Source organism: Amia ocellicauda, chromosome 21 (assembly GCF_036373705.1).
Source record: "Amia ocellicauda isolate fAmiCal2 chromosome 21, fAmiCal2.hap1, whole genome shotgun sequence".
NCBI classification, from domain to species: domain Eukaryota; kingdom Metazoa; phylum Chordata; class Actinopteri; order Amiiformes; family Amiidae; genus Amia; species Amia ocellicauda.
In genome coordinates this window covers 3314133-3328066 of record NC_089870.1, presented here as the reverse complement: position 1 = coordinate 3328066, position 13934 = coordinate 3314133, and the positions used below count along the sequence as shown (strand labels likewise).

The following is a 13934-nucleotide window of genomic DNA, read 5'->3' as shown; positions in this document are numbered from 1 at the left end:
CATAATTGCAAAAGTGTTTTCTAATGATCAATTAGCCTTTTAAAATGATAAACTTGGATTAGCAAACACAACGTGCCATTGGAACACAGGACTGATGGTTGCTGATAATAGGCCTCTGTAGATATTCCATTACAAATCATCCGTTTCCAGCTACAATAGACATTTACAACATTAACAATGTCTACACTCTATTTCTGATCAATTTGATGTTATATTAATGGACAAAAAAATGCTTTTCTTTCAAAAACAAGGAAATTCTAAGTGACCCCAAACTTTTGAATGGTTGTGTATATTAAAGTCAAGCCCTAGGTACCCTAAGGAATACGATTAAACAACCTTGACTGTCAAAAAAAAGTGAGTAACATTAGGAACATGACAGTGTGATTAAAGTGTTACCTGACTGGCAGGGATCATGTCCTTGACGTTGAAGTAGAACCCAAAATAGATCATGTTAAACACACCATGGCGCCCCAGGGTGGATGTTAGGCCCTTGTTCAGGCCCTTCAGCCCAAATCCATTGGCACTGATGATGAGTCGCGCCTGAGCAAATGTTGAGGGTTGCTGCAGGAGAAAGGTAACATTAATGAACAGTTTAGCTAAAGGGGTGTAGATTGAATCAATTTAGAAATATGGCATCTGAGATTATCTTTCAATTCAAGAATACTACCGAAAGGGGATGGGGCCTTGCACGTTACTATGGGGGACTCATGAAGTATTTTTCAAACAATGCTGCCTATAGGCTGCTGTGCGTGGTCACACGGGCAGACCCTGCCAAACAGACATCCTGCCTCTTTTTCTGTTCACTTAGGAATCCCGTTAGACTAGTGAGCAAAAAGCTATTTTCTTCCTCTGTCTTAATAGAGGTAGACTAAACCTGTATGATTAGCTGGTAAAGTGTTAGGATATTGTAATATCATACCATGTGTACTGTTAATCTAGTTCCTTCACAACATGGGACTCCATGTCATGCTCAGCATTAGCTTGCGTTTGTGTTTTTTTATTTTTTATTACTATATATACAGTGAGGGAAAAAAGTATTTGATCCCCTGCTGATTTTGAACGTTTGCCTACTGACAAAGAAATGATCAGTCTATAACTTTAATGGTAGGTGTATTTTAACAGTGAGAGACAGAATAACAACAAAAGAATCCTGAAAACCGCATTTCAAAAAAGTTATAAATTGATTTGCATGTTAATGAGGGAAATAAGTATTTGATCCCCTATCAATCAGCAAGATTTCTGGCTCCCAGGTGTCTTTTATACAGGTAACGAGCTGAGATTAGGAGCACTCTCTTAAAGGGAGAGCTTCTAATCTCAGCTCGTTACCTGTATAAAAGACACCTGTCCACAGAAGCAATCAATCAATCAGATTCCAAACTCTCCACCATGGCCAAGACCAAAGAGCTGTCCAAGGATGTCAGGGACAAGATTGTACACCTACACAAGGCTGGAATGGGCTACAAGACCGTCGCCAAGCAGCTTGGTGAGAAGGTGACAACAGTTGGTGCGATTATTCGCAAATGGAAGAAACACAAAATAACTGTCAGTCTCCCTCGGTCTGGGGCTCCATGCAAGATCTCACCTTGTGGAGTTTCAATGATCATGAGAATGGTGAGGAATCAGCCCAGAACTACATGGGAGGATCTTGTTAATGATCTCAAGGCAGCTGGGACCATAGTCACCAAGAAAACAATTGGAAAACAATTCACTATGCCGTGAAGGACTGAAATCCTGCAGCGCCCACAAGGCCCCCCTGCTCAAGAAAGCACATGTACAGGCCCGTCTGAAGTTTGCCATCACCTGAATGATTCAGAGGAGAACTGGGTGAAAGTGTTGTGGTCAGATGAGACCAAAATCAAGCTCTTTGGCATCAACTCAACTCGCCGTGTTTGGAGGAGGAGGAATGACCCCAAGAACACCATCCCCACCGTCAAACATGGAGGTGGAAACATTAGGCTTTGGTGGTGTTTTTCTGCTAAGGGGACAGGACAACAGCACCGCATCAAAGGGATGATGGACAGGGCCATGTACCATCAAATCTTAGGTGAGAACCTCCTTCCCTCAGCCAGGGCATTGAAAATGGGTCGTGGATGGGTATTCCAGCATGACAATAACCCAAAACACACAGCCAAGGCAACAAAGGAGTGGCTCAAGAAGAAGCACATTAAGGTCCTGGAGTGGCCTAGCCAGTCTCCAGACCTTAATCCCATAGAAAATCTGTGGAGGGAGCTGAAGGTTCGAGTTGCCAAACAGCCTCGAAACCTTAATGACTTGGAGAGGATCTGCAAAGAGGAGTGGGACAAAATCCCTCCTGAGATGTGTGCAAACCTGGTGGCCAACTACAAGAAATGTCTGACCTCTGTGATTGCCAACAAGGTTTTTGCCACCAAGTACTAAGTCGAAGGGGTCAAATACTTATTTCCCTCATTAATATGCAAATCAATGTATAACTTTTTTGAAATGCGTTTTTCTGGATTTTTTTGTTGTTATTCTGTCTCTCACTGTTAAAATACACCTACCATTAAAATTATAGACTGATCATTTCTTTGTCAGTGGGCAAACGTACAAGATCAGCAGGGGATCAAATACTTTTTTCCCCCACAGTATATAATACCAGCATTGTAGAATCTCTTGACTTGGCTCGAGCGGGGGATTTAGAGGTAAGCAGACTTCCTTGTAAAAGTCCTAAAGCCGAGCATGGGCCATAGGCCATTCTTTGGCCACACCAACTTTGGTTGTCACAGGTCAGACATGTGCCTGAGAGAGATAGAATGTGATTCCTCGATGCTCCAATATTACCTGGGTACCCATTAGGCCCAAAGCGAAGGCCATGCTTGACCAATTCCGCAGGTTAGCCCACCTCTGTCTCTGGTGCTTTCTGCTCCATCTCGGACATCTGAACCACCACCTGAATGTGTTGCACTTCAAGACGCTCACTCAGCCCACCATCTCCCAGTACATTTGACCCAGGGATTGATTCAACACAGTGGATATCAGTCATATCACATACCTGTACTTTCACGTCCCACAAAAAGGCATCAGGCAGAGGGAGGGTCTTCCTCAGTGACAGCACACAGCGCCCTATTGGCAACTTTGTTAGAAAAATCCTACGTGAGTTCCCCATGGTAACATGCAATGTCTTATGCCCCTTTGGGTAAAATTCTCTTGTTCACATAATCATTTTAGCTAATTGTAAACCTCATAGTTGAAAATTAATAATAATAATAATAATAAAAAAAAAAATGAAAAAACATCTTTATATTTATCTTCAATATATTCATTTAAAAGATGATGTTTGTTATTATTATGCCTAAAATAAATAAAATAAATAAAATAACAAATGTAAAATAATATTACTTAAAGATAAGAATCAGACTTTTAACTCTTTCATGCCTCAATATGGGGACTAATAATAATCATCATCATAATTATAATAATAAAAATAATATTTAACTACTCAAATCATCAGTATAGTTATAAGCTTCCCAACTATCTGACTTATTAAGAGTTACAGTGTACTGAAGTAGTGTTGGAAAGTCCGAATTACATAATTCCAAAATACGAAAGGCATTAAATACATGTTACATAAGAACAAAATTGTTAATTTCCATGAAAAACTAAAATATTATATTTTTTAAAGCAGTAATAAAAGCCCATTCTGGGTGAAACCTCAGTTTATGCTTTCTTGTATGAAATTAATGTTGTTACCACTGCAAATGCATCCCGGTTGGCTTGCAGGCTCACTTTGACCACCTCAAAGGGATTCACCACCACTGCTTCAGTCAGGCCCGATCCCAACCCTGCAACCGATAGGGCCTAAAACACATGTTACTTAACATTGAAAGCCAGCAGACTCCTTTCCTAGAGGGATGGTCTGGGTTTTAGGGAAGCAGAGTGTACACCCTGGAGAAATCCCTCCAGAAAAGTTGCTTTAGTTTTAAGTCACAGTCTCTTTCCAGTCTAGGCAAGTGTTGTGGAGTTGTAGAAGCACCTCATTCTCACAGTCCAGTCCTGTGCAAAACTCAGGTAAGCAACCCAGAATTGAGGGATATTAAATTGCTACAATTACTAACATTGGTTTCTGTTATGTGTCGATGTGGTGGTGTGTTCTTACACATGAGCCCTGACTGTATATATAACTAAAACATCACGGCAAAAACAAAGCAGGCATGGTACCAGGGAAGAAAATAAATCCTGTGGGCACTCCTGGCAGAAATGTATGGCTATTGTTAGCTGGGAAGATTCTCTCAGAGAACAACGGACACACCTTCAAAATGAGAATGTGTGTTTATGGAAATGAGAACCAGGACAATCCCTCACAAGGAGGAAGATCTCAGATATATGGACTTCCCAGGAAAATAAACTTTACTGAGGTCCTCTTTTCCAACAAAGGGCCATTCTACTTTAGGAGCTTCGTTACACAACAGGTATTGTTATTTTTCTAATTAAGAAGAAGGAGAAGAAGATAGTAAAGAGGAAACAAGGCCAAAAGAAGAAGTAGTAACAGGAGAAGAAGCACGAACAACCAAAAAGAAGAAGTTGGTACATGAATCCCACCTTCCTAAGAAACATTTAGTCCAAGTAACTGTAATTGGCAAGGATGATTGTTTTCATTGTTTTCCTTTATTATTATTCCTCATTCACAATTGAATTGGTTCATATCAGTTAGATAAGTTAAAACCAACACTCACAGTTGCTGTTGATGTCACCACTGGTATTTAAACCATAGTATTCAAAATGCAATAAGATAAACAGCCAAGTCTCTTTACAGCCACAATATTAATTCAGACTCAGACATTATACTGCAAAAGGCAAATTGCATGTAGACTGATATATAAATACATTACCAGTATGCCAAATCATTCTCTAAACTGAGGTCTATTACCTAGTCTGTAAAAATGTTAATTGAAATATTTGTTGTCAGTTAATAGTATATAGTCAGTAGTTATATATTTTAAAGAGTGTATTTTCCTGGTAAGTACTGTTTCAGTAGTGCTGCACAAAGAAATGGAAGGTACACACACGCAAATATATATATATATATATATATATATATATATATATATATATATATATATTCTTTGAATTAAAAATAGACAAGAAGGAGTATATTGAACTCGCCTGAACTGTACACCTGACATTGATAAAGTAACTCCTGTTAAATACATTTATACAACAGAACAATGTCCCTGTTATACATTAGTTAATTATAGTATTTTCAGGTCATTATATTTGTGTACTGTACAGTGTAATACATCATGTACAAAATATGTACGCTATTTACATTCCTTTATTCGCCTTATCACACCCTGATGAATTCCTGCTAAACAATGCTGTTCACTATTTACAGCAATTATTGACTCCTTCATTACATTATTATTCACCTTTTCAGCATCAATTTACAAATACTGAACAAAATGTATGAATGTAAGATTAGGTGCTAATTAAACATTTTATTTCTATTGTAAACACATTATGTGTTCAACACTAATATTTCATAGTGATAGAAAACACGTATGTTCGTAAATCACTGGAGAGGAAGACAGATTTGAAAGGCAAGCACTCCAGCTGAAGAGAATTCATACTTGCTGTATAGACAAGCTGTAAACATTTGGGAACTCCCTGGTAACTCTAATATATTGAATCATGTACGCTGAAGTATTGCCATTATTTTTTGTTTTAAATTAAGACAAAGACAAATTTCCGCTGTCAACATCAACTGGCATCGCTCCTAAATTAATACATGAAGCCAGAGGATGAATTCCTGACTGTGTTACCCACTTCCTCTGGGCTCTGACGATCACACGCTTAGGCCTTCAGCCCAACCCTAGTCTGTAACACTATCTCTAACCCTGACTCTAAGCCTATCCTTAACTTAACATTATTTATTTGCTTATTTATTAGCAGATGCCCTTGCACTTGACTTACAGTTGTCACAATTTTCAAATCATTACGAATTACAAATACAATCATTGTAAAATACATGAAATCAACATCAGAACTCAGAAGAAGTGCATTATACTTTCAGGAGTTATTCCTGTGGTATCTGTACATTCAATAATTGTCATTTTACCATTCATGTAAAGTGTGACCAATTGAATTAATAATAGAATCCAACAAAGACAAAAAAAGGCATATCAGAAGATTCCCAAGCCTCTACCAAAAATACCTCCTCCCACACAACACTGATTTTGGGTTCATTTTCCTTCAAATCTAAAATTTGTAATTCAATTAATTAATACACTTTTCTTTAAGAACTCCCACCCATTACAAAATACATAAATCAAATGTATTAAATGTCTTCAGTTTAATCCAGCTTCAAGTAAATGTAGTTGAAACTGGCTACTGATCTGTCTAGAAAAAAATAAATAATGAAAAAGTGTTGTTTGTAATGCAAAGAAAAGATTGGCATCAGGAGTGTTTGTCACTTACCAAGCCTGGGGATAATGGGGTGAAACCCAATAACTTCTTATATTGTTCAAAGGTGAAGAACTGGAAGAGGAAAGCAGAGTAAATGAGCTGTCAGGTACAGGAAGTGTATTAAATATCCCAGGTTTGTCTACTCCTTTAGTAAACAGGTCTCTCTTATCCTTGTCTAATGAAGAGTCCCAGAATAAATCATTTATCACTGGAACACTGCAGGAATGGCCTGCTCTGAATTCACCCTTTGAGAAGTTACAGCCACAAAAGCTTTTGAGAGAAACTGGAAGAAGCAAAGTAAATCGCTTCTCGCAGAGTTGGAAATTCGAACGAGTAAACACATCCCCTCACCAACATCAATAAATAATAATCCGATCAACTGAATAATGCATCTTCAAGTGCTGAATACATTCACACAATTGGCAATATCCAAAAGGTTTTGATGACCTATATGTGGGAGAGCAGTGGTCTCAAACTCAGTTCCTGGAGGGCCACAGTGTCTTAATTTTTTATTAGAGCATTCAATTTCTTAATGACTGTTGTCTTTTATTGTTTTAAGCTGTTTTACTGTTGATGGCCTAAAATATTGTAAGATAATGTGTAACTTGTAGAGAAGCATTACATTATCCAGGAACTGAATAAGCAGACCAATTCAGTAACTGGGACCTTTGTTATTCACCTTCATTGTTTTATTGTTTTTTTTGCCTTGTGTGAATAGAACACCAGCTTTTAAATTCACAAAAAGAATAGCACAATGGATTACATGGAAGGGATCACAAAATCAGACACAGAGTTTCCCCAAATAAAGCATCTGAACAGCAAGTATAAAATTGAGGTACACTTATCCAATGTGCATTTTGTATACGGCATTATACTTTGATTGCTTCGTCTCTTTCAATGCCTTTGAGATAGTACTTGAGGGGGAGTCGAACCAGGACTGAAACTGTAAGGAAGAACAGATCCATTTGCAATTCTATTGCATTTGTTTTGGCAAAGTATCTGCCTTTGGATAAATGTTTTCATTTTCGTTTCTAATGCTAACTTGACAACACAGTGGAATCTAGAAATGCTCACTGTGGCTTTACTCACTTTGAGAAAATTTGACAATACATTCTCCTGCTATAACCATTTTCCAAGAACATTGTAGGTGGCACTGATATAATTTCACAATGTAATCATTTCTAAATTAGTGCCCTGAACTAAACAACTTCCATGTTATTGTATGGTCTACATACCAAGGATTTACAATTCATTTCTGCATGTGAAATAAGGGACTAACACTGCAAGTCTGAACAGTCACAAATTACTTTAGTGTGAGACTTAAGAAATTAAGAGTAGGCATTTAAACGGTGGCTTATATGCACAATTAAGAAAGCATGACCGCTGTTAAATTGTACAAGAAGCGCAGCTCAAATTATTCAAAGATTTTTTGCATGAAAGACATTCTCTGACTAATGCCTAATGGTTTCAAAGGTATTGTAAGTATCTGGTATTCAGGCAGATGGGCTAATAGTTTCTGAACGGAGCAAGTTAGGAGCTACAGGATCAATCACCATTGCCTTCCATGTTCTTTGGCCATGGAGACAGAAATCTGCACTGTCCTATAGATACAGTTATGTTTCGTTGTTTTAATTTTAATTAATGCAGACCCCTTACATTCCACTTGCAAATCACAAGACAAATAGCTCAATAATCAATGTCCATTTTGACGTGTATCATTTCTTCCCCCCAAAGCACTTTTCAGCAGTGAGAGCTCTTAAAATGACACCATAGCTAAACTGACAGGTTTAATCCTATCAATGTTTAACTCATCACTCAAATTAATGCATTAGGGCCTATTTTCTTCGCACTGCTTAGTCACTGTTCTTTTCACAATTGAGCTTTGAGCTCCCTTCACCACGATTTACAGTGTAAACAGTGACTGGAGTTTGCAGTGCACCAGCGGCATTAGAGAGCTCATACCTACCCCACTGAGCAGGTCAGGTGTCAGGTGTAGACATTTAGTCTGACTTTTATCACACTTTCTTTGTGTGTATGTGCATGCTGGGTCATGTCTGACATTTTACCTGAGACAAGGCAATTTAAACTGGTGTCCCTGGACATACAGCAGTCCAGCATAAGTTGAGAATCAAGAATGAAAAAGACTCCTTGCATTTGGTAATATAGTGTATTTAGTATCAACAGCAAGAATGAAGTTGCTCAACTTGTTCCCCTCAAGGTACAGGTACTTTTAAAAAGGAAGCATTAGAGAGGACAAAAGCTGATATCCCCTTATTTTGAGGATGAGGCAACATGTCAAACTATCTCACTTAATCTTGTCTATTCGATAAAAAAATAAAAAAATAATGAGTAAATCTTGTTTCTACTGGAGCATGATTATTGGAATGGGTTTGTCTTGTAGTTTATCACTACTTGATTTTAATCAGGCTCATTTGCAATAGTTACCTCCACTATGTACCACAGTATTCCTTAAATTGACACATTTATTTTTTTCAAACATTTCAAACAAAACACAAATCCAAAAACAGCAGCCTTCCAAAGAAAATTTGGAAAGAGGAAATAACAATGGTGACTGAGAGAAAAAAAAAAAAAAAAAAAAAAAAAAAAGCCCTGAAAAATAAATATTGAATTTCTGGACTGAAGAGTACACAGACTCCAGTAAGACAAATATCTTCACTGCTTCCTTGTGTTCAGTCTATCTGTCCTGTCACTACGAATTCTGTTATTTGAATACACCCCTGCCAACTTGACAGAGACAGTCTATTGAAAAGACCTTATGTCTAATATTTATTTGGTGGTATAGCCCTTTTCCATTTAATGAAGGCATTATTGTGATGGGCCATTTTCCAACTGAGATGTGTCAGTATGCTTTTAAATCATCCCACAGTGTGACAGAGCTCTTGTCGTTTTGTTTGCCGTGCATTTGACATTTACCAACCATGACTAAAGCTCCAAGAAAGATGTTAATCCATGTAAATTCTCGAATGAACTTCAAATAGTAGGAAAAAAGGAACACACTCCCACAACTGGAGAAAAGCCTTGGACCTCTTGACAAATGTGACGGAATCATAGATTGCCAATAGAGTATTTTTTATCCACTGTGGCATTCCATCTGGGAAGGAGCGGACTTAGCATTTAGGATTTGATAATCCAAAAGAAAACTAACTTCCCTAACCAATTTTAAAAACAAAGAGAGAAAAGAAAAAAAATAGAAAACTGTAAAGACTCCAGTTGACTGAAGTAAGTTCAGAGAGGAGGTGTGCGAACTGAATACCAGAGTTTATACAGTCCCTGTCTAAAACATCAATCAATCAAACACGCTCTGTAAAGCTACCACTGAAAAAAAACAGTGTAGCCTTAATGAAAATCAATGATTAAACTAAACAAATCAAATTGTTTCAAATGAAGGCTGCACTATAACAGGATATACACTACCGTTCAAAAGTTTGGGGTCATTAGAAATGTCCTTGTTTTCCATTAAATGGAAATGAAATGGTGATGTATATAAAGATCTCAAGAGGTATTACTGTGATTTGATGACACTGATGATGTGCCTGTGATTTTATGAGGTTACATGAGACCTTGTCATGGAACTGCACATGTGATGGTTTTGATAGCTAGCTCTAATACAAAGCAGTGTTGTTGTTTTTTTCTCTTCAACTTTGGCTTTTATATTACACATTACCATATACACAATTTATTTTATATATATAACATGTTAAAAATAAAATATATACTGTATATTTGTGTAAAATGTTATGGCTGAATTACCATATTGACTTGATTTGAAACACAAATGACAACGTACTGGTGATAATGGCATAATTTCCCCTCTGACCTACTTAATAAGACATACCCTAAAGCCTAGACACTGGGCAGTGGAAAAATGATATCAAGTCAAAGCCTTATTATATAGGGAAATTGGCAGGTTTTACCTTGACAGCTCTCTTCGGGGTTTCTGCTAGGATCGGGGGCAGAATTCCCTTATAAAAACCAATCAACCTTTAGGAAGGAAAGGAAAAGCCATTTTAAGTGTCAAACAGCAGCAGCAGTTCATTCTAACACTTTGGTTTATTTAGAGAGCCAGGGGATTGTTTGACTCTCCCATCCATGCAATACAAAACAGGGATTGCGTTTGAACAAGATAAGTTACCATCGTTAAGCAGAGCAAGCTGATAAGACCCAGGTTCACAATCTACCATATCTTGATACAAAACTATCTCCACAATGAGCTATCTCTACAGGGTGATTAAACATGGCATCGCTTCTGTGATATTTTTCCAAAAGGAAACTGTGATATTAAAGTGATATTGCTGTAAAAGGAATTTGTGCATTCTTCTGTTGTCAGTGTTATCTACATTATTATTATTATTAATAATAATAAAAATAATAATAATAATACACTGATCAGCCATAATATTATGACCACTGACAGGTGAAATGAATAACACTGATAATCTCATTATCATGGCACCTGTCAGTGGGTGGGATATATTAGGCAGCAAGTGAACATCTTGTCCTCAAAGTTGATATGTTAGAAGCAGGAAAAATGGGCAAGCGTAAGGACAAGGGCCAAATTGTGTTGGCTAGACGGCTAGACGATGGCTAGACGACTGGGTCAGAGCATCTCCAAAACTGCAGCTCTTGTGGGGTGTTCCTGGTCTGCAGTGGTCAAAAGTGGTCCAAAAAAGGAAAAACGTTGAATTGGTGACAGGGTCATGGGCGGCCAAGGCTCATTGATGCACGTGGGGAGCGAAGGCTGGCCCGTGTGGTCCGATTCAACAAACGAGCTACTGTAGCTCAAACTGCTGAAAAAGTTAATGCTGGTTCTGAAAGAAAGGCGTCAGAACACACGGTGCATCGCAGTTTGTTGCGTATGGGGCTGCGTAGCCGCAGACCAGTCAGGGTGCCCATGCTGACCCCTGTCCACTGCCGAAAGCACCTGCAATGTGCACGTGAGCATCAGAACTGGACCACGGAGCAATGGAAGAAGGTGGCCTGTTCTGATGAATCACGAGTTCAAGGTGTTCTCAATCCAATGGAGCATCTGTGGGATGTGCTGGACAAACAAGTCCGATCCATGGAGGACCCACCTCGCAACTTACAGGACTTAAAGGATCTGTTGCTAACATCTTGGTGCCAGAAACCACAGCACACCTTCAGAGGTCTAGTAGGTCCATGCCTCGACGGGTCAGGGCTGTTTTGGCAGCAAAAGGGGGACCTACACAATATTAGGCAGGTGGTCATAATGTTATGGCTGATCAGTGTACATTGCATTTATAAATTGCATTTAATTTTGAGCTATTCCAATGTGCTTAACATTAAGCAGGGCACACACATCCACCACTGACATCTAGCACCCAAGACATTTTACACTCGAAACATTGCATAAATAATATGAAATGTTGTAGATGCATTTCTTTTAAAATGTAAACACAGTAGATACTACATATATGTAGAAACATTGGAAACATTGCATAAATACTATTAAATGTTGTAGATGCATTTCTTTTAAAATGTAAACACAGTAGATAATATATATATCGTCTAAATATTCTTCACTGAAATTAACTTTGTGCTATTGTATTCTGGGTTTATTTTTGATAAATACCTATAAATACTTGAAAATACAGAAAAGTAGAATTTGTGGACTAAAGTTTACTACAATGAGGTGCTTAACGCAAAAGAACAATATACCATTTTAGTCTTGATTAGACTATTCATCTAAAGGAATGAACTGCCAGACTGGTCCCTGCTGTTTATTGGGTGGATTTTATCACATGAGTTGGAGACACTTTCAAATACTTACACAGTAACTATTTGGACAGTGACACAATGGTCATCATTTTGGCTCTGTACGCCAACACAATGGATTTGAAAGGAAACAATCAAGATGTGCTTCAAGTGTAGACTTTCATCCTTAATTTGAGGGTAGTTACATCCAAATCGGGTGAACGGTGTAGGAATTACATCCATTTTTATATGTGGTCCCCCCAGTTTTAGGGGCTCAAAAGTAATTGGACAATTGGCTGCTCAGCTGTCTCAGCTGTTCCATGGATCGGTGTGTGTTATTCCCTCATTAGTTTACAGGTAAGCAGATAAAAGGTCTAGATTTGATTTCAAGTGTGGCATTTGCATTTGGAATAACAAAAACATTAGGTGTGGCCAAATCAACTATTTGGTACATTCTTAAAAAGAAAGAATGCACTGGTGAGCTCAGGGACACCAAAAGGCCCGGAAGACCATAGAAAACAACTGTGGTGGGTGACAGAAGAATTCTTTCCCTGGTGAAGAAAAACCCCTTCACAACAGTTGGCCAAATCAAGAACACCCTCCAGGAGGTAGGTGTCAAAGTCAACAATCAAGAGAAGACTTCACCAGAGTAAATACAGAGGCTTTACCACAAGATGTAAACCATTGGTAAGCCCCAAAAACAGGAAGACCAGATTAGAGTTTGCCAAAAAACATCTAAAGAACCCTGTACAGTTCTGGAACAACATCCTATGGACAACTTTGAATGCCAGAATGATGGGAAGAGAAGAGTATGGAGAAGGGAAGGAACTGCTCATGATCCAAAGCATACCACCTCATCTGTGAAACAACATGGAGGTAGTGTTATGGCATGAGCATGTATGGCTGACAAGGGAACTGGTGTTTATTGTGATGAGAAAAGCAGCAGGATGAATTCTGAAGTGTTTAAGGCTATATTATCTGCTCAGATTCAGCCAAATGCTTCAAAACTCATTGGACGGTGCTTTAAAGTGCAGATGGACAATGACCCAAAGCATACTGCGAAAGCAACCCAAGAAGGTGAAGGTGAAGAAGTGGAATGTTCTGCAATGGCCAAATCAATCACCTGACCTGAATCCAATTGAGCAGCATTTCACTTGCTGAAGGCAAAACTGAAGGCACAACATCCTGTGGGGGTGAGCTTCATTGCTGTAGTCAAGCAGGCAGGCACACAACTGTTTTTAGCAAAAGTAACAAAAGTTTATTTGAACACACTCAAAACAAGGCATCACTGTGCAAACACATGCAGGCAGAATCTCTCCTAACCTATCTCTCTCTGAGGTCTCCTCCAGGGGACTTATACAGCCTAGCATCAATAGACCCTCCGCCTCGCTAAACCATTAATTAAAACCAAAGTCTCTTTAAATACCCATAATTTACATGTCCAATAATAAATACAATGTTAATCACATTAAAACATTCATTACACATAAATATCTTAAAGTACACAGACCCCATGAACCCGGCAGGTAATCTTTTATTAGCTTATATTGGTTTCCCCTATGTAAGAGGTGAGCGCGCCTCCGCTAAACAGAATACATTACTGTCATGTCACTCCCGCGTACGCCCTCACCTCAGTTAAAACAAAGACCTGTTCCGGAGAAGCCGCCTCCCAGTTCAGTAAGTATTTCCCCAAACCATTTATACTTTTATTTACCCAGCCGAATACTTGTAGATGGAAGATAAAATATCAGGTAGGTAATCTTATTACATACTCCCCCACC

General features: G+C 38.4%; 1 protein-coding gene across 2 annotated transcripts in view; it reads right to left on the bottom strand.

The window, feature by feature from the left end:
- The window catches only part of slc25a21 (solute carrier family 25 member 21), a 180995-nt gene that overhangs the window by 10528 nt on the left and 156533 nt on the right, over positions 1-13934 (bottom strand). For both annotated transcript variants that reach the window (XM_066694177.1, XM_066694176.1), the window contains 4 exons: positions 10356-10422; positions 6433-6492; positions 3709-3816; positions 397-561 (listed from right to left, as the gene is read on the bottom strand). In XM_066694177.1, coding sequence (XP_066550274.1) covers positions 397-561; positions 3709-3816; positions 6433-6492; positions 10356-10422 — 400 coding nt within the window. The remainder of the gene's footprint in view (positions 1-396; positions 562-3708; positions 3817-6432; positions 6493-10355; positions 10423-13934) is intronic.